Below are 24,276 nucleotides of genomic sequence, written 5' to 3' on the forward strand. Positions count from 1 at the left end.
AGATACGGGGAAACAGAGACCCAGAGAGGTCAAGTAACTTGCCCAGTGCTACACAGTGAGTGGCAGAGCTGGGCTGTGACTATATAGCTGTTTGACAGAATAGGCTAGATCTGCATATACTAAAGTGGTGATATGTCCATGATAACTTATTAAATTAAAGCTGTAAAGAATGACATATAATATGGTTCCACTTTTAGAAAAAGTCTATTATTCTCTATAAACATTATAGGGAAAGATGTAGAAGTACATTCTTTAGACTCTTGACAGCATTTACCTCTGATGGTTAGGAATTGGCAGAGTCAGGAGATACTTAAAGGTTTCTATATCATACACATGCTATTCATATTTTTAAAATGATAAATGTATAAAGGAAAAGTGGGAGAAAAAATTAACAGATGTGTACTCTTGTTTCAGATAGAAGGAAGCTTGGTGCTCTCCCTTCCTTACAGTATTGGAGAAACCCCTACTTTTTATGGTCCCCCATGTAGTATAGTGGCTACTTAGGCAGTAATTACATATCTGCTTTCTGTAGATAATTTTCTCAAAGCTATGTAAGAAGAATACTTTATACAGAATGAATGGAGTTTAACAAGGTGAAATATCATAAGTGAAAACGAAGTCCAAACTGTGCTTGGATTGAGGCATTGCGTCTCAGCTGACAGGTGTTTGGTTAGCACTGTGCTAAATGAATGACAATGTGGAATGGCCACTACCAGTGTAAATGTGAGCTCTAGCTGTATAGCATGAGTGGAATATTGAGAATGTGAGTTAGTCTAATCTCATCGTGTCTGGAGTCTTGTGTTCAGTTGTGGATGGTATATACAAAGAGGTACAGTCAGTGTGAAACTTTTTCCAGATAGATTGACCAGGAGGATTTAAGGACTCGAAACCATGTCATATAGGGTACAGGTGAAATAATTGAGCAAGTATAGTTTAGTGTTTTGCCAGCTTCTAGCAATACTTGACTGTTGTACCTGCTCAAATGAGTAATGTTAGCTCAATATTGATTGACTGCCAGCTCTATGCCACATCCCGAGCTATCAAGCATTTGGGATACAAAGATGAAGAGATGTGGACTCTTTCATGTCTCTGAGTCTAGTAGAGAACACAGAAATGTAGACAACTGTTTCCAATATGGCATGATAAATTTAACAGTAGACCCTAGTACAGAATGAACACAGATAAATTAAGATTAACTTTTCCCTCAGTAGTGGGAGATGGAAGGATAAGTCTTCAGAGAGAAACGGAATTCTGAGCTGGGTTTTGAAAAATAAATTTGTTTCAGTGAATGAAATCAGAAGATTGACAAAGGACAGTATAACCTTGTTCAAATATTTGAAAAGATGTCATGTATAAGAAGGACTGAAATTTTTCAGTACAACGTTGGGGGCTCAGAAACCAGTTGGGGTAGGGTTCAGGGAGACAGATTTAGGCTTAATTTAAAACGTTTTTAACAACAGAGCTGTGCAAAGGCTTTTTTGGAATGTTCAGAGTTACCAGTCCCTGGATGTGTTGATGCACGGGCAAGTCAACTTTTGTCAGCGATAGTAGGGAAGGCGGGGGCTGGCGGGGGGAGGGCAGGTCACCCAGTGAGTAGAGTGATGGATAGTGAAGTGTTTAAAGGCATGGTTTCTAGGATCAGACTTCTTGAGCTGGCACTTCTCCATATTGACTCTGTGACCTTATCTAGGACTGTTATGATAATTAACAAAACAAATTACTCAGAACAGCACCTGGTACATAGTAACTGCTAAATAAGTCACTAAGCTATTGTCATTGGATGGCTATTGTCATTGGATGGCTATTGTCATTGGATGGGTGGTTAGTTGAGTACTCTTTAAAGTTCCTCCTACCTTGAAAGACTTTGAATTTCTAATTGTGTAATTGGGTGACAATATTCTTATGAATTAAGAAGATAGTAATGAGAAGACTGAAGCAAAAAAATAAAATTGTGATAATTAACAATTCAGCAGCAAAGATATGAATAAAATTCTGATCTCTTGAACTAGAGGTCGTTGCTCTAGTAACTATCTTGATCTTTCTTTTGGAGCCTTGGGATTTTTCAACCTACCCATCCAGAATATTTTCAAAGGGGCTGGTATTGCCTGTTGCTCGCTAGCTGGTATTTTTCTGTCTTGCAGATACTGTGGCCTCGTGAATAGAAGTGTCTGCCCATGTGTCAGGATTGGAAATAATGAATGAAGATCAGTTAATCAAAGAAGTCTTGGATAAATTCCTTAATTGTCATGAGCAAACAAATGATGAAGAATTTCTGAACACTTTTGCTCATCGTTCACAAGGTAAAATGGAGAAGTAAACTTTCTGCAGCAATAGAGATAAATAATTTTATTATAAGTTTATGTTTTTGCTGCCTCTTAAGAAAGACTATTTAGTGAACATTCATTCCATTCGTTTATCAGGTAATTCTTACTAGGGCACTCATGACCAGTGCCCTAATGTTATTGATGATATAAATACTAGTCTTCATACATCCAAGAGTTGTGTGATGGTGTCAGAGCCACAGAATTTGATAACTAAAAATGACTTGAGAAATCATTTAGTATAATCCTTTTATTTTTTAAGAAAGCCAAATGCAAAGAGTGGAGGTTGTTAAAAGCCTATTTTAAAAAATTTCAAAGAGAAATAGCATAGTATAGACTATGGATTACATTGCACACTTCTGGAAACTGGGATCACACTTACTGGCCATGTGATCATGGGCGGAGGTAGTTTTTGAGTAAAAGGGGAATAATAATAGTACTTCTCTCAAAGGTTGAGAAAGGTTAATTGAGATAATCCATGTGAAACTCTTAGTGTAGTGACTAATACATAATAAGTACTTACTGAGTGTTAGGTATTGGTATTGCTGTTGTGATGCTGCTGCTGCTGCTCCTGTTTTCTGTAGAGTGGAAACAACCCTTTAGACTGGGTGAGATGAGGCCAAACCCATGTTGTGTTTTTCATTATTTGTTTCCCTCATCCAGCGTTATTGTTTTAGTAATTGAGCCAACATTTGAAAGTTGGGTAATTTTACATGAAAATCTTGATTTGTGTTTTTTTTTTGGGTGGGATCCAGTGAGAATATCTGTTACTTCCTCGTGGCAATGTCAGCTAGAGCTCAGGAGCTCTTGCCCAGTGAGCTCCTTAGTTTGTCGTGCTCTCTGGTACTCACACAATCTAAAAATGTGTGCTTACATTGGCTGCTTCATTCATTCAAGTGGGCCCCTAGGCATTTGAGTTGTTATCTTCCTTCTGGATTTTGCTTCAGATTGCCATCGGCTTGCTCTCAACCTTGATCCTTTCTGGGTCATTGATCCACATTTTTGAGACCATTGGTTCTCTACCTAGCTACGCATTAGACTCATCTGACTTGCTTTTAGAATGTATCGACATCAGAGCCCACTCTGAAGCTCAGCTAGGATCAAGGGATTCGTATTTTATAAATCCTCCTCTAGTGTTTCTAATGTGTACCCAAGGGCGAGAACAGGGGGTTCCATAATCTCTGAGGTCATGACACTGTTAAAATACCAGACTTCATGATTTGAGTAATGATTCATGTGTCCCAAAGAAATGTAAAAGAAGATTAGTAGTTATAATGAAATTATAGTTATAATGTATAAATATAAAGGAAGTGTAGTAGTTATAATGAAAAGAAACCGTGATTCTAACCTGTTTCTTTTATCAGGCAAGATATAATATAATTGATATCTGTTTCGTTTACACTTAAACAAAAAACATAGATGTGGTGGTTTTGTTTATACTTAGTGGAGATGAAAAATGTAGGAACTAGCTAGTTAACTTTGGGACTGACTGTGAATGATCTGTTTGGACGTGATATGTAGATCAAATGAATCTTGAGAATGACTAAATTATCTTTTAGTCTATGAACCTGAGTTTAGGAGATACCTGCTTTGTTCGAGACCGATGATTTAGTTTGCGTTTTCTGGACCTAAACATAGCAGTATGAATGGCTGTGGTGGGGTGGTGGAAACAAGGGTAAAATTGGCAGAATTAATGAATTTTGGTATGCTAATGACATTTTGATAATTCATATTATTTTGGAAATCATTTGTAAGACTGACTTTATTTTTATACCCTAGAAGAATAAAAACTTTTTGCAAGGACTTTGATATATTTAGGGGGTTATAATACATTTACTTTTGTGAAAAGGGGTCTTACTCTGTTTTCAAATTCCAGTATGATCATTGCATGCTGAGAAAGAAACTGTTGTAGATGTGATAACTTCCATTTTGGGTTCAGTTTTGGGCCCCAAATTGAGCTGAAATAAATGATGATGCAGGTCCCATAAACTGCATCTTCAAGCATACTAGTTTTTTTTTTTTTGTCTTTCAAAATATCCCTAGGCACCAGTGCACATTATAAACTAATGACCTGAAAAAATTCCTCTTAAAGCACAAAGAGTTGTGAGTGTAAAAATGTCTCTTAAATCAGTAAGTGTCCTTTTTTCCCTTGAAACATTTAAATACCTTCTGAGAAACCAGGACTTAGGGACAGGCCTAAGAGTTGAGTGATAGCCAGCAGAATTGATCAAGGTAAATGTGGTTAGTTTTGTTTAAGAAAGACCTTAAAGCTGTATTTCCAAAATTCCCATTTTCCCTGCTTCTTTCCAGGCCCTTCATTTGTCTCAATGTGTTTAGTCGTTTTGTTGATATACACTGAGCCTTTTCTCTGTTAAAGTGGTTATCACCATGCATACTTATGTACATTTCTTTAGTAAGTTTAGTTTCTCAAGTCCATTACCATTTCCACTGATTGACTGTTCTATTTATTTTTATAATAGTTATACACCAGAATGCTTATGGGATTCATTTTCTTTCCAAGAGTGTTAAAAGGGTCAGTAATCCTATTAAAAATATTTCTCTGGAAAAAATTAAATTATAGCCTTGTTGAAAGAAATTCTCATTACTGCCTCAGACTCTTGGAAAACATTTGGAAACTGTTAATATTATAGCATAATTCTCACTACAGTACATTTATGTTGATCATGTTTTGTAGTTTTTTCTCTTTTAGAGCAACTAAGTTTTTAAACCGTGGTACATGTTTGATAGTAAAGACAATGTTCTATCAAAATGTTTAAAGAGACATTAATTATTAAACGGCCAATTATGAGTGAATTCTCAGTAGTATCTTCCGTTCAGGAGGGTAAATCAAATTGTAAGATATGTATTAGAAAATTAGCATGCAGTTTTTTTTTAATAGTTGGTAAAGACATCGTTATATTGTTGACATAGTGGAGAAAGATAAGCAACTAAGTTTCAATCTTTTGTATCTCAGTTTCTCTGTGAATGTAACTAATATATGGGAATTTCTAGAATATCTGTTTAAAAGGAAAAAAGGATTCTTTCTTCCTGCCTTTCATATTGCTATCATGTTTTCTAGGTTATAGAAACACTGATATAAATACTTACATTTGATTTTTTATTAATTCATTAATTCATTAAATCTGTGAGTGTCTTGTTATGGTCCAGATATCATTTTAGGTGCTGAAGATTAAAAAGGAAATAAAATATAGTTTGTGTTCTCAAACACTCATAATCCAGTGGTAGAGATAAATAAGCAAGCAGGAAATTAGACTAATGCATGAGAAGTATCACAGTGGAGACTGAGAGTTTATAGGAGGGCCACCTAGCCTGTGGTTGGAGGGAGGGCAATAAAGTCTAGTCATCAGAGGGGCTGCTTGAGATGAGTCTGGGATAACTACTGAACCCAAACTTGCCTTGGGCTTCAAGACATTAAGTAGAACCAGGAAAGTTTGACAGAAAAGAGCTGAAACTGAAAGATGTTAAAATGCCTACACTAGTGATGGTTCTTTGGGTCGTGGTTGCATTGATTTTGGTACTGATATGTCTCTATATCCTTTAAACAATACATCTTCAAGACGAATATGTAGCCTTGCTTTAGTAAAGTTTAGAGTTACTTCTAAACTGCTGAAAGAAAAAGGCAATTTCTTTTAATTTCCTTCCACACCAGGATTACAACATGATCCCATTTGGGAAGCATTTGCTCCCACCTTTTAGAGTGGTAATTACTGCTCATGTTGCTGTCACACAGAAATTGTATAATTAAGAAGCCAATGACTTAGAAATTGACGTTAAATCTTTTCAACTCCATTTTATTACATATGGTAACTGTCAGGAGTTACAGTAGTTATTTCCAAATCTCTCTTTCTCTCTCTCTCACGTGCCTAGCATCCAGCTTTCCAAGTGATTCTAGAGTTTTTATATTGCCACATAATAACAGCTTTCTATTCACTGCCATATTTGTCTACTTTAACCTGTTTTCTTCTGTGTAGATCAAAGATTTTATTTCACATTTTGATGTGTAATTTCATTCCTAGTTTTTCTTTATGCTATTCTCATTTCACTTGCAATACTTTGTGCTTTTAGCATTTTATTGTTCTTTTAACATATCTTTGAAAAAAATTCCTGTCAACTCAACCTCCCTTTTTCTCTTCATACTTGTTAATATTTGAATTGATTTTCCTATTAAGTAGAACATTGTGTGTCTGAATGTTCAGGACAAATGGCTATGCCTGTGGCTTTATAAATTGGTGGAGGGCTGGCCTTTAATAGTTCCAAACTCTCAGGGTTTCAAAACCACTGAATAGGGTTCAGTTTTTCTCAGATTTTAATAATATTGTATAATCATAGAGAAATTAATCTATATTTACTTAATTCACATTGACTTATTTAAGGAGTGATGCCAGTGCTTTTCCAGCATTACAGATTTCATGAGTGGTGTAGTAACCGTATGATTCGTGATCATACAGGCCTGCACTGTCCACCATAGTAGCTACTAGCAACATGCAACTATTGAGTATTGGAGACATGGCTAGTGCTATCCAGAAACAGAATTTTAAATTTTAATTACCTTAAATTAATGTAAATTTAAATAAAAAAACTGGTATTCGTTTATTAGAAAACTTTAAAAGGTGTTTGGAACAACTTGGGTAGGTGAATCCATTTTTTTAAATGTAAATTTTATGAAATCTAAATACAGATCAAATATTTCTGACGAAAATTTACTCTCTGAATTGAGACATGCCATAAGCATAAACATACACTAGATTTTGGAAACTTGTATAAAAATATAATGTAAAATATCTTAATATTTTTATACTGACTATATTTGAATAATATTTTAGAAAATTAATTTAAATAAAATAAATTATTAAAATTAACTTTACATTTTATTTGCATATTTATTTTTTACCATGTCTACTTGAAAACATAAAACCACATATGTAAGCAGCTCTACTATAGACAAGTAGTTCTCAAATTTGGCTGAATATCAGGAAGACTTTTGTGATGACAGACTTTTATAAAAGTATACATTTCCAGGCTTTTGGCTTATTAAATGAAACTATAGCAAGGGGTCTAAAATTTTTATATTCTCTAGGCTCTCTAGGTGATTCTGATGTACCACTAGTTTTGAGAAACACTGATTTAGGCTACAGATTCTGATAATGCAGTCCGTTAAAAAGCAGGACTGTCTGTACCGCTTTAAAATACCAGATAATTGCTTAAAGTATGTTTCTTTTTAAATTATAGAGTTGGCAGAGGCTGTCTAGTGCTCTTTATTTTAGATTCACTTATGGATATATTTACTAAGTATTTGTCTCCAGTAACTTATTTAATTGCCACAATGATGCAAAGAATTAGCTATTATTCTTCCTTTTTATAGCTCAGGGAACTGAAAGTCATTGTAGATTAAATAATTTGCCTGAGTTCAGGTCAAGGATTCAAACTCCAGACATCTGACTCTCCTCTGTACAATTATACCTCTCTCGCAGAAACATCTGTGAGTGAGAGATTATTACAAAACAAGTCTAATATTACTACTGATAGCATTAAGTTCTAGGGATTAATGCTTAGCACTTCACATGTATCATCTCCATTAATCATTATAATGACCTAGTGAGTTTTTTCTTACATTTTAATTTTTATCATTTTATTATTTTTAACTTACAGATGAGGAAACCAAGGCATAAAGTTAAGTAACTTGCTGTTATGGACTGAATTGTGTGCCTCCCAAATTTACATGTTGGAGCCCTAACCCCCAACGTGGACTGTATTGGGAGATGAAGCCTTTAAAGAGATAATTAGGGTTAAATGAGGTCATAAGGGTGGACCCTAACCCAATATGACTGCTGTCCTCATAAGAAGAGATGGAGTTAGACTATGGGCCTAGTCAGTGTGATTTCAAAGCCCACACCCTGAACCACTTTGTTCTCTGCCTTCCTTAGGGCATCGGGCAGTTCTTCTCAAGACCTGGGGTCACTGCTGTGAAAATAATATATGCCAACAGGAATGGATGTGCTACCTCAAAATACACTTACCCTGTCTTCTCTAGAGTATCAACTCCATGCAGCTAGTGTCTTGTGGGTTTTCACCACTATTACACTTGTATCTAAAGCAGTGCCTGGTGGGGCAGAATGAGTAGATGCTTAAATATTGGTTGAATAAATGCAATGAAAAGAAAAGAGAATACAGAATGACAGGCGGGCAGACAGGAGGGCCTTAGAGTACAACACTGAGGAACACCCACATTTAGTGGATGGCACCGAAAGGAGAGCCTGAAAAGGAGGCTATGTAATGATGCTCAAGTTTGGATTTTGATATACTGTGTAACTGGGAACCATAGTAGAATTTTAAAACAAACAATCAAAACCCAGTAATACATGCTGCTTGTGATTTTGAAAGGTAGAGCAAAGAAGAAGTAGAGAAAACATCTGGAGTCAGGGAGACTAGCCGAGGGCTAAGCAGAAGTACATCGCTGGAGGTCTGGACTAGGGTAGTGGGGGAGAAAATGGAAAGCAAAAAGGCCTAGGAGACGCTGCCAGTGAAGGAATGACTGACAGCACTTAGTAACAGGTGACTGGCAGAGGATTAGGGAGAAGAAAGAGTCAAGGAAGAATCACAAGTATTGTGCCTGGGAGATACTGAGGCCCACAGAGGCCAAGTGACTTCTTCAAAGTTACACAGTTCTCATTTCAGGAGTCTTTTAATTTTTTTTTTTTTTTTTTTTTTTTTTTTTTTTCCTTATTGAGTACTCATTCTGTCAAGAGCTTAGAATCTTGGGTTGGGATTTGGTTTACACTTCTGGACTGATAAATTTTGAGTTGTCATTTCAGCCAAAAGAATATCACTAGTTATACTTGACAGCTTCTAAAAAATATAATTAAAAATGAAACCGGTGACAGCACATAAAACAACACATTTCCGAAGTTGACATATCATCTTGGTCCCCAAAGCTATTTTGAATTTGAACATTAGCAATGCATCTTTAAACTTCCATGAGGGTACAAAGAGAGGCTTTTCCCAATCTGAAGAATGAATTTAAAATCTGCTGTAGAAAAATACCACAGAGAAAAATATAGAAAGCAGCTGGCCCTCTTACCAATTTCAGAGCAGGAAAGGAATTTCAGTAGAGCATAAAAACAGCTTTCTCTCATAAAAGAAAACACAACAAGAAAAATAATCCTTGCTGTGTAGCCTTTTGCAGTTATTTTTTTTGTCATGTATTAGATAGAGACCAGAGGTCTTAACATTGTTTTGATTCCCTTGCAACTGGCAGATTGCCTGTCAGAGGAAGTTGGAAACGAACTGACCAGCTTTATGCTTCCAGGTGGCACTGAAGCCACATTTTCTGTGCTGTTGTTATCAGTCATTTAATTCCCTACTGAATATTGAGTGGTGTTTTTAGTTCACAGGCCATTTGCAGTGCCTTTCTGTTTCCTTTTTAACGTTAGCCACATTAAGAAAAAAAAAAGACAACTCGGGAAGCGCTTTTGCAAATGTGAATTTAACAGTAAAGAGAAGATAATTGAAAATATCACAGCAAATAGCAATAAACTTACTTTAACTGAAGACATAGGCCATGGGACATAGGCCGTGGGGATAATGTCACCTCGAGAGAAATTTGCAGAAGACATAAGGACTTGCTAATAAAAGTAACTAGGCAATAAAAAAAAAATTAATCAATCTTGCATCCCAAGGGAGCGAGTAAGGAAGCGGTGTTATTTTAAAGCTTTTTATTGATGTGTTTTTTAGTATTACCAAAAAGAATAAAAGGGTAAGAAAAAATGTTGATAGTTTTATATTGATCATAAATTCAGTAACTATGTGTATGTAATCTCTTTATCACAACATAACATCAAACATCACATAGAACACTGAAGGAAAAAAATATTGAATGAAGTGAACTAATTTATAGCAGAGTCTTGTGGAAGAAACAGCATCAGCAGCATTAACCTGTTTTTTTCTCTTTGGGGGAACATCTGCAAGCTGTAATTAAGCAATTTTCATTTGTTTCTCTATTTCTTTTGTCATCACTAAATCACTACACTTAGGGAACAAATTGACAAATTATGAAACACACAAAAAATTGCTGGTTCAGTTGCAGAAGGAAATTTCCCCTTTCAAATTATGACAGATTTTGAGCTGATCAAGCCATTTTGTTTTAGATATATTAGCATAAACCTTCAGCTGAAGTTGTTATAATTCATATTCATTTATTTCAACGTGAATATTTGGTCCATAGATAATCATTTGTTTTTTGTGACTGCTGTAGTTTACATGTAATTGGATAAGGAAAGAAAATGTATTTAAATGAGCATGGCATTTTGAATTATAATCATTAAATTTATTTTTGGCAGTGTTTTTAATGCATAGTATTTTGTTCCAATAAATATCTTTTCTAATATGCTTTCTCAGTGAAGACATGGGAATTAAAAATATTTATTTTTCCTACAAATAAAATAATCATTTTCTTTGATTCTTTGAAAAGAATAAAATTGTTTGATTTACTTGGAAAGATACACATCTTTTCAATTTATATATATTTGATATATTTTATATGTACATATAAATTAGAGAGTTGAACTTTTGTAGACAAATGAGATTTTAAACTTTTACAGAATGGAAGAGAACTACTAATAGCTAAATAAACTTTTAAGGTGGTCATTATCTATCTTTAAATAGCCAACTTAAACAGTATTAAGTGAGTGCATATTTGTTTTGTATGCATTTCTCTTTAACTTGAGACATTATTTTTTATTCTTTGTTGCTAAGTGTATCATTACTTGAAGGAAAAGGGTAAATTGTTCCACTTGAAACTGAGGTGATCATAAGACTGTGTCCTTTGATTCAATTGAATGGGCATGTTTCAGATCTGAATGGTTTTAGCAAAATGTTCTTTTAGCCGTGAAACAATAATATTTTCTTTGAAATGGTCAGCTAAACCCAAAGGGATACAAACAGGAAACTTTATTTTAACCAAATCTTTATATGAAAATCAAACCACAATCTGTCTAGTTTGTGATTTTTAGTGTCTTTTTTTCCCCTTAATTTGGATTCGTTCCAGAGGAGGTAGATTTAAGTGACTCCCATCAGCTTACTCTTCTTGCAGTTCATGCATCCTTAGCACAGAGAAGAATCATTAAACCATTTTCATGTGTTTTCCAGACTTGCCTTTTGCATTCGATTTTATTGTATATTAACTACTATTTAGAAAACTGAGGTTGTAGGGAGTCATCTAATTCTGAGTGTTGAGTTTAGTCCCTAATTATAGTGTCAATCCAGGTCTTCTTGCTAATGTTGAGGTCATTTTGGTATTGACGGTTCCTTCTGTGTTTTAAGCATTGAGCTAGAATCTGGGAATACTCAGATGAACAAAACAGGGTCCCTACCCTAGAAAAATTCATCAGCTGATATGTGATTCCTGCTGCAATCTGCTTATAAAGGATGGTGTGATTCCCAAATGCTCTAAATGTGTGAAGGCAGAATAGCAATCTATATGTTTATAGATTGTATAGTTAGAGGTTGATTTGGTAAGGCAATATTAACTGTTTGCCTAGTGTTGATTAACATCATATCCAGAATATTGCCATTGGTTTTGGGGTCTCAGTTTTAGATTGAATAAATACTCTATGAGTTAATAAAATAACAGTAAGAATGATTAGAACAGTGAATTTTCAGACTTTTTCCTTCTTATTTTACTTTAAGCTTTATTTTTTTTTGGGGGGGGACGTGGGGGGAAGGCTGTCCTGGAGTTTCCTGAAAAAAAATGAGAGAATGTGAAAGAGATGTATAATTTAAGTCTCCTCTTGAATTGCTCTAATGCAACATGCCAAAGTCTGAGTCCTATATTATTACAAATGTATTCAGCAGATGTTATTCTACTTTAGAGAGTTTGAAAACTTCTAAGAAGTATTTACTTTTTTAAAAAGAAGGAAAAATTACTCCTAACTTTCTCCAATGTAGGTGAGTTAAAGAGGTTGCCTTGAGTAAATGCAACTTTGTGCAGGTAGGTGATAGGGCATGATCTTAGGGTGAAGGAAAATCTTTTAGATTGCAGATATTTAGTTTTATAAATAATTTACTATATTGCTTTTATAGTTCTCATTTTGTTATGGGCAGGGCCAGTGTAATGGGAAGGGACACTTCTATCCTTGGAGTCAGAAGACCTGGGTACTAGCCCAGGCATATACTAATTTCTTAAGATCACAGGCCTGTCACTTACTCTGTCAATCTGTAAATCAGGGCTGATTCTGCCTGTTTGGTATGTCTCAAATGGTTGTGGTGAGAATCGGATGAAATACACATGAAAGTATTTGGTAAATTTTAAAGACTTACTCATGTGTGAAGTTTTATGATGAGGGGTTCTAATTCTCTAATATGAAAGAGAAAAACATCAAGGTTAAATATGAAAGGAATCTTGAATGTAAATATAAAAAATGTAAAATATTGTCTACAGTGTTAGTTGTTTATACCCCATTTCTTAAAGTAGTTAAAACCAACTATGTGTAGTACATATTGTATTGTATACATGTACGTGGTATATTGTATGGTGTAAGAGTACAATTCAGGGGATGATCCCACACTGGCCTCTGGTGGATGGACGCAATACTATGTCTACACATAATCATCAGGCAAATGTATTTACATGCGTTGACAAAAGATAAAGTATCAGATTCTTCTTTTTAATTATCATTGTTAGATTTTACTTCATGGAATCTTTACTTGGGAATTTTACCTTATATACAAATGACCGGGAAGGTACTTATTAAAAAGCAGATTTCTAGGGATCTTGCCCCAAGATTCAGTAGTTCTACTAGTGTGCAGATCAGGAACTTGGACTTTCAGACCAGCTTTGAGAAATAGTTTCTTACTCTAAATGAAATCAGGGAGGAGTTTAGGGAGATAAATGAATTTCTCAACATTTTGTGCCCATTTTTGTATATATGATATTTTTTCTGTGAATAAGGTCTATAGCTTTCATGAAATTGTGACACTCCCCACCCCACTTAAAGCATAAGAACAATAATTTTACTTTAAATATGACATTTTTGTTGAATATCACCATTATATATTATTTAGAAAGCATTTTGACAGTGAAAAAGTATAATGGGTTGTAGGAATAATTTTACTGTGATCTTGCTGATTGCTGATACAGAGGCTAGGATATTATAGCTTACAGAATTTTAGGGTGGGCTTTAGTTCAGCACACGTTCTGTTCCAAGTCTGAAGGATTATAGTGCATGTGCCTATAGGTCAAAGCTACTCCATCACAGGGAAATATCCTTGCTACTTCTGTCTGTTGCTGCCAGAACTGTGTTCTTTGTGAGTGTTTTGCCATTAGCAAGTGCACAGACAAGAGACTAGGGAGACCACCCAGGCTGTGGAGGCATCTCATTGCCTGTACTTTCAGGAAATGCCCCTCCAATCATTTCGCTGTTTCTGGTAACTTTTCTGTTGTATATTTCATGCACAAAAGTACTTGGTAGTTTTAAAGACTTACACAAGAGTAGAATTTTATGATTAGGGTAATTATTTGTGATTTAAAAGAGGGACATCAAAGTTAAATATTAAGAGAATCTTGACCTACAATAGAAAAAAATGTAAAATTATATATATGTGTGTATATCTATGTGTATATATATATTTTTCCTCCTTCTTCATTATTTCCAGGAAAAACTTTTTAAGAAGGAAGAAGATGCATGTAGGTATTCTCCCTAGATTGAGGATTAGAAACTTCGTTAGAAGAAATGCTTTTTTGCCTCTACAAATATAAGTATAGTTTTTAGTTTTTTTGTTCACAGTAGAAAAATTAGAAAATACTCAGAGGCACCAACACCCACACACCCATGCACACACTCACACCCACACACACAGCAAAACAATAAACATGCTCTTTTTATAGCCGTGGAATTTTTAGCTACTCTATGGCCAGCCAGAATAAAGATTACATCCCAGTCTTCCTTGAAGCTGGGTACGGTCATTTGACTAAGTTTGTGCCAATGAGATGTGAGGGGAATTGGTATGTGCAACTTCTGGGTCAGATCCTTAAGACACATGCACTATATTCTTTTTATCCTTTTCCTCCTGGCTGGAAATTGGGAATCATTAGAACAACTCCTTTAGACCCAGACATGGAGGCCATGTGCTTAGGATGATAGAAAACTCCAGCAGCCTGAATCCCTGGGTCATTTCATGGAACAAAGCGTACCCACCTGTCCTAAACTGTTACAGGAGAGAGAAATAAAATTCTTGTTTGAGCTGCTCTATTTTTTGTGCTTCCTTGATCTGGCAGCTGAAATCAGCCTTAGCTAATTACAGAGGAGTGAGGTATGTGCTTTATTCTTCCTTATCTTCATCCTCTTGCTTGGAACAAGGGTGTGGGGGTGTGTCATCCTGGACCATGTGGAGAAGGTTGGTGCTGTAGTCATGGCAGAGTAGAAAGATAGAAACCTGGGTCAGATGACTGTGCAGAACAATCATATTATCCTTGGATTGTCTATATCTCTTACTGTTGCATGAGCGAGAAATAAACTTCCATTTTGTTTAAGCTGTTGTTACTTTAGGTGTCTTTTTTATGTAGGCAAACTTATATGCAGTTAACTAATAAAGCCATAGTCTATTGTCCTATAGATAAACCATGGTTGTATGCATCCTTTTTGAATTTTTCTGTTTATTAATATGTATATATGTATTCAGTTATTAGTTAAGAACATGGAAGTTGGAGACAACCAAGATTTGAATCTAAACTCTTACTTTCTAACTAGATGGTCTTGGGAAACTTACTTAACATTTCTGAGCTTCAGTTTTATCATATGTAAAATAGATATAATAACTTTTACCTCATTGTTATTAGGATTAAATAAAAATATATAAAATGCACATAAATATATTTATTTATTTATATTTATAGTACCTGAATTATTGTAAGGGCTCAACCTAATATTTTCATTCATTTATATATTCAGCAAATTTATTATAATTATTTTATAAAAGTGGGCTTGTACTACACATAGTTTTTGTATCTTGCTTTTTTCCCCTCACCACTCTACAGATAAGAAGTAACTTGCTTTTTAATGTAACGTTATATTATGAACACCTCATAGCAATAAATATTATTTACCAGTGTTTTGATGACTTCCTGGTATTCAGTTGCATGGATATTTGTTTAGCCATTCTCTTTTTATTGGAGATTTGAATTATTTCTAATTTTTGTCTATTACAAATGATGCTGCATTGCACACCCTCATTCATTTGGTAAATGTTTGTTGAATATCTACTATGTGCTAAATGTTACTTACAGAAGTGAACAAAAGACACAAAGATCATTGCCTTCAGAGAAATTGTATTCTAGAAGGGGGAAACTGAAATTTGTGTTCTAGAAAGGGGGAAAACAACCAGAGCATGGTATAGGGAATCATGAGTGCTGGCAGGAGGATGTAGGGTTGCAGTTTTATATAGGATGATCTGGGAAGGTAAAATTTGAATAAAGCTGGAATGAGGTGAGTCTGCAGATATTTGAGGCCCAGGGAACAGCGAGTGCAGAGGCCAGGTCATAGCAGCACCTTCCCAGCTGAGGACCAGCAAGGAGGCCAGTGCGACTGGAGTTGCATGAGCAAAGGTGAAAGGAGTGGAAGCTGAGGTTAGAGGGCATGGAGGTAGGGAAAGATGGGGCATGGATAGGTTTGTAGGTCCTTGCAAGGGTTCTGGCCTTTATTTATTGATTGATTTTGGTACCAGCATTTTTGTACCCTTCTTATTTATGGCCTTTAGATACATTTTCACCCATGGAAATGCTGGTTCAAAGATCTGCAAAAACATATGTCCTCAATTAAATAAAAATGTTCAAGGGAATAAATCAGACATTTTTGGCTTTGCAGTGAAATCTTCACCCACGTACTTAATCATTTCCTTTGATACATTCTTAAACATGGAAATGTGAGCTGAAAGATATGTAAAATGTTGTGTCTTTGAATGAGTAAAAATTTTAAGGGACTAGATGATATGTTTCTTATAGGCAGAGGCCATGTCATATCATTTTCTTAACTCCTCTTCCAGCCTAGCAGAGTGTTAAGCACATGGTGAACTCTCAGTGTAGAACTTCCTGGTTGAAGGGCTGAATATCAATCTATGTTTCAGTCTTAATTCTTACCCATCCTTTAGAGTGGAGAATGAATATTTTACTTTACAGAAACTGTGAGTAAGTTCCTGATGGTGAGATCCCTGCTCCTCTTAGGGATACATTTAGTGGGAACAGGCAATGAACAATTTAGGAAGGTAATTTCAGATTATTTCATATAAATTTGAAGAAAACAGGCCATGTGATACAGAGTGGCCTGATCCTATGACTCTGATGGTACGGTGGAGATAAGGTGATTAAAGAATTATAGCCTCAATGAGCATCAGCATTTCTTCCATTGGGTGTGGAGGGAAGTTAAACTGCATAGTTACCCTGTGGTTTTATTTTGTCATATGGGACAGCATGGAATTGGATTAGTGATGACAGTCCTTAGGTCAAACTCAGTATCATCATTAAGGGGGTATAAAATGTGGAAACACTCCAAATTTTCATCAACTAGTGAGTGGAAAAATAAGACTTGGTACTATTTATACAATGGACTATTTGACAATAAGGGAAGTACTAATACACTCCAACAGACCAACTTCAGTAATGTTACGCTAAGGGAAAGAAGCCAGGCACAAAAGACCACATATCATAAGATTCCATTGATACAGAATGTCTAGAAGAGACAAATACATAGCAACACAGAGTAGATTAGTGGTTGCCTGTGGTTGAGAGTAGGAATGGGGAGTGACTGCAAATGGGCTCCAGGCACCTTTTTGGGGTGATGGAATGACCTAAAAATGGAATTGTGGTGATGGTGGTACAACTTTGTATACTTCCTAAAAATCATTGAATTGTACACTTAAAATGAGCGAGTTTTGTGGTGTGTAAATTATACCCAGTAAAGCTGTGGGGAAGTGGGGGTATTGTTCGTGGATACTTAGATCCTTCCTGGGTTCTTCACCAGATAAGCATGTGTCCTTGTGATTCTGGGTTTAGCTCAAGAAGTAGGAGGATCCTACTTGTTTGTAAATATTACCTATTAAGAAAATAAATCAATTATGCATAGACTTGTAAGTTTAGCGTAGAAAAGGGTTGTGGTGCAAAAAGAAACAAACTTGGATGTAACAGATTCTCCCTTGTGCTGACATTGTCACCAGCAGGTGTTGCTCTGTTAGGAATTCTGGAGCTGTGGGAGGCTATGCTCAAATATGCTGCATCTGTTCCCAGTGTGGGCCACCTCTTTTGTGGTCTTGACTAAGTCAGTTGGGAAGGTAAGCTCATTTTATGGGATGGGTATGTGTGGCCTCTTAGCACCAAACTGTTATCTACTTGACAGGTTGCCGTCATGCTGTTATTTGCACCCACCATCACAGAGATTGTTTAAAAAAAAGTTATCAAGGGCATGCCAAATTATATGTAAAAGTATAGTACAGATTGCAGTGGAAAGATAACGTGATGATTCTGTGATATCTGGAGAGAGGACACATAATCAGTTGGAGATAGTGCCTTCATTTTTGTTCTAAAAACAAAAGAGAACTCACTTGCGAACTCTGTTTTTTTTTTTTCTAAATCTCTTCTGTTCCCACCACTGCCACCATAGCTGAAGCTCCCCTTCTCACCTGGGTTACTATGGTAGCTCCACTTTCTTGTCTCTAGTACCTGAACCACTTTGATCCATTCTGTCCATTTGTCTTCTTAGAGTACAGCTCTAATTGTGACTCCCCAGGATGTAGGTCAAGCACAGTTTTTGTCAGGCCCTCCAAATATACCCCATCCATGTGTCCCCAAATCTTCCTGGAATAATTGGCGATTCTTCCTCAGGCCTTGTGCGTTCCCACATTGAGGGCCTTGCTCAGGGAATTTTCCCTGTGTAAAATGACCTCTTCACAGTGCTCACCTGTTGAAATTTTAGCTGTCTTTCAAAGCCCAGCTCAGATGCCTTAGTCCTATGTGAAGCCTTTTGTGATTCTCCCAAACCAATTATGATTTTACCATTCTTTGTCTTTGTACCTCCCTTATATCATCTGCCATCGGTGCCTTCTATTTTGGTGGTTTGCATATATGGCTTACCTTCCTAGTTTGTAAACTCTGTAAGGACAACAAGGACTGAGTGTTAACCATCTTTGTCACCTTGCACATAGTTGATGACCAGAATATAACTTTTGGATTGAGTGAGCTCCGTAACTCAGCCACCACACAGAATTTTTTTCTGTCTGAAAATAAGCTTTCAGAAACATTACACTCTCTTCATATTTTTCTCTCTGTAAGTGCCTAACACTGGACATTTCAAAAATTTCAACTTACTGCTATTGTGTCTCTCATCTGGGGCTTTTCACACACATTTTTCTAGGCCAGGGTTGTGCATTTGTGCCTTGGCAGGTTGATGGCTATGACTGTGAATAATGAGTCAATTATCATCCAGCCTCGGGGAAAGCACAGTTATTCCTGACTGGCCAGACTGAGGTAATCCTCTCCTCCCCGTGCCCTTTCAAATGAGGAACATAAAACAGTTGGAATTCAGAGCACTGCAAAGGGAATTTAGACAAAGCATTTGTCAGCCGAATTTAGCTTCTTTGGATTTATTCTGATTTATGATTGATTGGTTTTTAAATTGCTTATTTAGTTCTAACGACTGTCACTCCAGGGGAGGCCAGATACCAAGGAGCATGAGATCAAGAAGCAGTGGAGTGAAGTAGCTTGGCTGGACAAATCAAGAGCAAATATTATTGTCCAGAGAAACATTGCTCTAGGCAAGGAGTATAATGCAAAAATCACGCCCTGACTTTCAGAGTACCCAACCTTGTTATCAGCATGATTGCTTATCCCCTATTCTCTTTGCAGAAGGCTTTTTGCAATTGCCTAGTGTTGCACAGAATTGTCCCCTCATGAATTTTTCTTTCCTTCTAGCAATATATTCAATATCTCCTCTCAACTGAGAACATGCTCTTGATTTATATTGCTATTGACCAGAGTGTGGAAGAACAGACACTCTGAGCTTGCTGGCAGATTTGGTTGTGAATTCTAATGTTGGTTGTGCTGATCTGTGAAAATTCTCCTGCAAGTGTGATAATGCTCCTCATTGCATGGGCACTAGTCTGGCCTTTTTACAGATTAATTTGAATTTTTAAAAAAGTTTCTTTCGAAATTGAGTTGTTTAAAAAAATCACTTTTATCTGGAAGATATATAATCAATATGTGGTTAGTGTTTAATTTATCAAGACATCAAAAGTTTCAACCTTTTCAAGGTGTGTAACCTTTTTCTTTGGTCTGAAATTAGACCCTATAGGTGTAGTGGGGGCCTTGTAAGGGAGATCTGTTGGAAGCTTGTCTGTTTGGTATCAAAAGGAAATTGAAATTCCATTGCTTCAGAATAATGAAACCTCGAAAAACCTTTAGAAAAAAAACTTTTGTCTCATCTGTATTGAAGTTTTGACTCAGAAATGCCCAAAGAAACGCTTTTTCAGGTCTCGATAACCTACTTGTTCTCTGAAATATTGCTGTTAGATTTCTAAACCGTATTATGTCTGACATTTATTTCAAAGCAAGAAACATTAGGGATAAGATGAAAGGGTGGAAGAGGACCCTGATGAAAAACAGAAACAGAAGAAGATGAGTCGAACACTTGGGTGGCACTTTTGGATTGCACCAGGATGGCTATAGGAAGCGGCATCTGGCTCTCTAATCAGGCTTTCAGCCACTTCGGATTCTGGGCTGTGCCGGCATCTGCCATTTTGACATTATCATATTGAAAAATAACTTTTTTTTCCTTTCTTATTGTGCCAAGATATTTATTATTTGCTGGATTTTAAAAACAACGATAAAAACCTTTAGAAGGAGCACGTCTGGGTCTTAGGAGGGATATAGCATATGTTCTTGTGAAACCAATTTTGAAGTTTAGAAAGGAGCCGTAAACTGTAGCTTTTGTCGGAGAGCGAACAAGTTCTTTTCTACATCATCCAGTCTTTTAAAAATGAAAACTTTGTGTTTATAAAAGGAGAATTTTTAAAAGAGTGAAAGAACTTTTGTTAGATCTGAGATCCCAATAATAGTCCAACATCAGGATCAGAAGCCGAGACTTCATTATATTTTGTTCTTTATTTCAGAGGAGTTTCATCTGCTTACCTGTCACATAACCTGGGTGTTTTACTGGAAATAGTAGAGAGTACACTGAGTGATTGTGAGAACAAATAGAACTCGTCCTTGTAGAACATCTTTGATTTTCAGACATTGCTGTGCTTTTCAAGTATTTAAATCAATAGATTATTACAATAGTGTTGTGCTGGGTACATAGTATTTTCTTAGTAATTACTAGATTTAGGTTATACTTGACTTAAAGGATGAGCAGGGAAAATGAAAACTGTTTCACCTTTTATTAGAATAGGGCACTAAGGCATGGCAGTAGCCACAGGAAGTCTGCTTTCCTTTCAACATTGATGAAGTTTGAGGAACCCTTTCATCCCTCAGTTAACTCCTATTTCCAAGTGTCTATGTGCCTATCTTGCTTTACTATGCTACCAATGCTTTTTGCCCTAGGACTGATTCAGGACATCTCTGTGGCTGTAAAAGTGGAAGAAGTCAGGGAGACTAAGGCCTAAGACCATTTCTTCCTCATTTATCTCATCTTGTATAGGGCTGGTTACTCCAGCATATTCTTAGCAACCCTCCCCACACTTTGCTCAGCACCCCCCAGCCCTCCACCCACAGAAGCCAAGGTTGGGTGCTTCACACCAGAATTTCCAAGGATTTGTTGAGGCAAAAGGCAGGGGCCACCTCTCCCGCTAGTAGCTAGTTCGAAGTCACTGGTGCTGGTGCAGTAGGCAGTAGTAGAGAGCTGGCCTGAGCTGGTGTTATTTATGGATATGACCTTTTTAAAGAGAGTGTGATGCATTTCATATTTGTGTTTTCCCTCTCTGGCTTATTAATTATGTATTATAGATTAGGTTACCTTATCTCTGCTTCCTATCAGTATATCTGTGTTATGTCCTAAACATATCCTCACAAGTCTTAATTCTACCAATGATAGGGTATTCAGAAGCAAACAAATGATGTTAATTGGATTTGTACCAGGCTGTGATCATTACAACAACATGAATCTCACTGATTTTGATGCCATGCACTGACAGGTCAAGGGAAACAAACATGGGCATTGTGCTGGGTTAGGCTATCTGTAACCCCTTCAGTTAGGGATGTTCCTAAGGAACTCACAGATAAAACAATTGCTGGGTCTCTGGAACATTTTTATAGTAGAGGCTAGGAAGGGGATGGAGTAGGATTGCCCAGTCCAACAATGGCTTGATTTCTGCCACTTGACTTCTTTTGAATTCCTTTATCACTCTTTTAGTGATCATTGACGTAGGTTCCTGTACTTGCTATTGTCAGAAGAAGCAAGTTTCAGTTTTGGAATGTACCCTGCACCCTTAGTTCTTCTTTGACTATTGTAAGCCATTTTTTCTTTGTCTCCTTTCTGGCTCCCCGCCACCCCCTGCCCTTTCTGCTTCTTTTTTCTTCTATTCTCTAAAGACCTTTTCTTTTCATTTGCTACACTAACGCAGGTAGCAAGGCACAGTGGTTAGAAGGATAGGTTCTAGAGTCAGAAGGCAGTGTTCAGATCCCCACTCTGCTGCTTAACCATCTGTATAGCCTTGAGTGAGTTACTCTTTCTCTGCAGGCCTTAGTTCTCTAATCTGTAAAGTGAGGATAGTAACAGTGTCTACTTTTAGTGGTATTCTGAGGATTAAATGAAATGATTCATGAGATGCTTTTGAGCAGGGAAAACGGAAACTGTTTCACCTTTTATTAGAATAGGGTGAGTGCCAGACACTCAATGAATGTTAACCTTGATTATTAATTTTAATATTACTATTAATATTAAAAATAATGTTATGGCTTAAACTATTACCTCAGTGTAATTGATGACCAGATATTTACCTCCTGTGAAATCTCTCCCAGATTTTAACCTACATTTGCAGCTGCTGTTCAGTCATTTCCACTACAGTTTCAACTGGCACTTCAAATGCCACATGGCCAAAGCTAGATTCATTATCTTTTACCAAAATTATTTCATTTTCCCCCACATTTCTTTTAATAGCATCATGATATAATTGTCTTAGTCTCTTAATTTAGGATTACTCTTAGATGCTCTCCTCAGCCTAAGTAGATAATCATGAATGTACATAGATTTAGTACAAATATATTCATGTTTATAATTTTAAACAGTCAAGAATAAGGAATTGGTTAAATAAACTATCTTACATTTATATAAAGGAGTTCTTGATAACTATTAAAATTACATGGAATATTCAATAACCTGAAAAGAGATACTGCTGGCAAGTTGAGTTGTGTACAGTATGATTGAATTTGGATTTTTAGAAGTGCATGGATACATAAAAAATTTTAGATAGCCACTGAAAAAACTTTGTTATGGCCTTTCTGGCTTGTAGGATTATGAGTGATTTTCATATTTTACTTTTTTCCCTCACAAGGTTTCTAAAATCATCCATAAATTGCTTTCATATAAAGAAAAAATCCCTCAAATTTAGAAATGGATGGGATAGGTCATGTCTAAGAGTCTTGCAAATACTGTATTTTACTAACTTTTTAACATCGCCCAAGAACAGTGCTGGATATGTAATAGGCACTCAGTAAATATATGTTGAGTGACATAATGTTATCTTTCTATCCAATTTTAGAAATCAGTTTTAACAGGTCAGAGTGCTGAATGCCTTAAGGGTTCAGTTTGTAGAATTCTTTGAAAAGTATTCTTTTTTGTTGCAAGGAACTTTCTCAATATACACAAAATAAACCAGACTGGGTGTTGTGGATGTTTTCTAATAGTGCATAACTTCTTATTTCAGAGGATCTTGTGTCCGAAAGGGGAGTGTTTGGAACTGATTCTTCAGAAAACATTTTTACCTCAGCAAAAGTTACTCATAAAAATGAAGCAAATAACTGCCATCTTAGAAATAAAACCATCTTTCTTCGTACTTCATCACAGTGTTTGGAAGAACAGGTAATGCCAACATAGTACATTTATAGAAACAATCTGAGAAGAAAAGAATTCTTCATGAATCAAAAAAAAAAAAAAAAAAGAGAGAGACCCTACTGAACACTAGATAGTTGTTAGATCTGTAACTCCTAATTCTAGAAGGAGTACCATTGGGGCACTTTATTGAAGGTCATCATTACATGTATTTCATGATTTTGACAGCTATTGTTTATGATGATAATCGGTTATCCCCAAGTTTTATTAAAAAGTTCTTAAGGATCTGCCATCTATAAATTATTGAAATTATTTCTTTTAGCTTATCTTCTTCTAGTTGAGACAAAGGAGTTCCTTTCTATAATTACCTGTGTAAAATGGGGCTTTCTTTCACCTCTCCTAGATTCATCTCTTTCAAACTCAAGGTGGAATCGATTATTTTGTTTTTCTCTAAGATTTGGTCAATAAATGTTAGATACTCTTTTTCTAATCTTGAAGACTTTATAGACTCTTCACATTCTCCTCAGCTATAGTTTTTAATTATCAAGGAATTATAGTGGAAACTGTTCTGCTTTTTAAGCCATTTAAGTTTCTAATATCTGCTTCGTCATGGCTTCCTTGCAATATTGTAGACAGAATTGTATATTGTGTTCTTTTTTTTTTTTTTTTTTACAAGGGAACAAAAATCTCTGTGCTAGAAATATGTTTTTATACAGCAGATGCTTATAATTCTTTATTTCCAGAACTTGCTTCCAGAAAGATAATTGTGGGATATGAACTTTTTTCACTCTTTACTGGCAATGACTGACCATTGGGATTATATTATATAGAGAGTCTTTAACCAGCATGTGAGAAAAAAAATGGTTGAATGACATTGTTTTCTAATAACTTGAAAATGTTGTGTTAGAATT

The 24,276-nt window shown here is 35.9% G+C and overlaps 1 protein-coding gene across 9 annotated transcripts in view; it reads left to right on the plus strand.

Annotated features, from left to right (window-relative positions):
* Window positions 1–24,276, plus strand: part of IFTAP (intraflagellar transport associated protein) — a 60,987-nt gene that overhangs the window by 13,724 nt on the left and 22,987 nt on the right. For all 9 annotated transcript variants that reach the window (XM_003910021.5, XM_003910023.5, XM_003910022.5 and 6 more), the window contains 2 exons: window positions 2,142–2,300; window positions 23,241–23,395. In XM_003910021.5, coding sequence (XP_003910070.1) covers window positions 2,195–2,300; window positions 23,241–23,395 — 261 coding nt within the window. In that variant the 5' untranslated portion in view covers window positions 2,142–2,194. The remainder of the gene's footprint in view (window positions 1–2,141; window positions 2,301–23,240; window positions 23,396–24,276) is intronic.

The sequence above is a fragment of the Papio anubis genome, chromosome 12, assembly GCF_008728515.1.
Source record: "Papio anubis isolate 15944 chromosome 12, Panubis1.0, whole genome shotgun sequence".
In the NCBI taxonomy this organism is placed as follows: domain Eukaryota; kingdom Metazoa; phylum Chordata; class Mammalia; order Primates; family Cercopithecidae; genus Papio; species Papio anubis.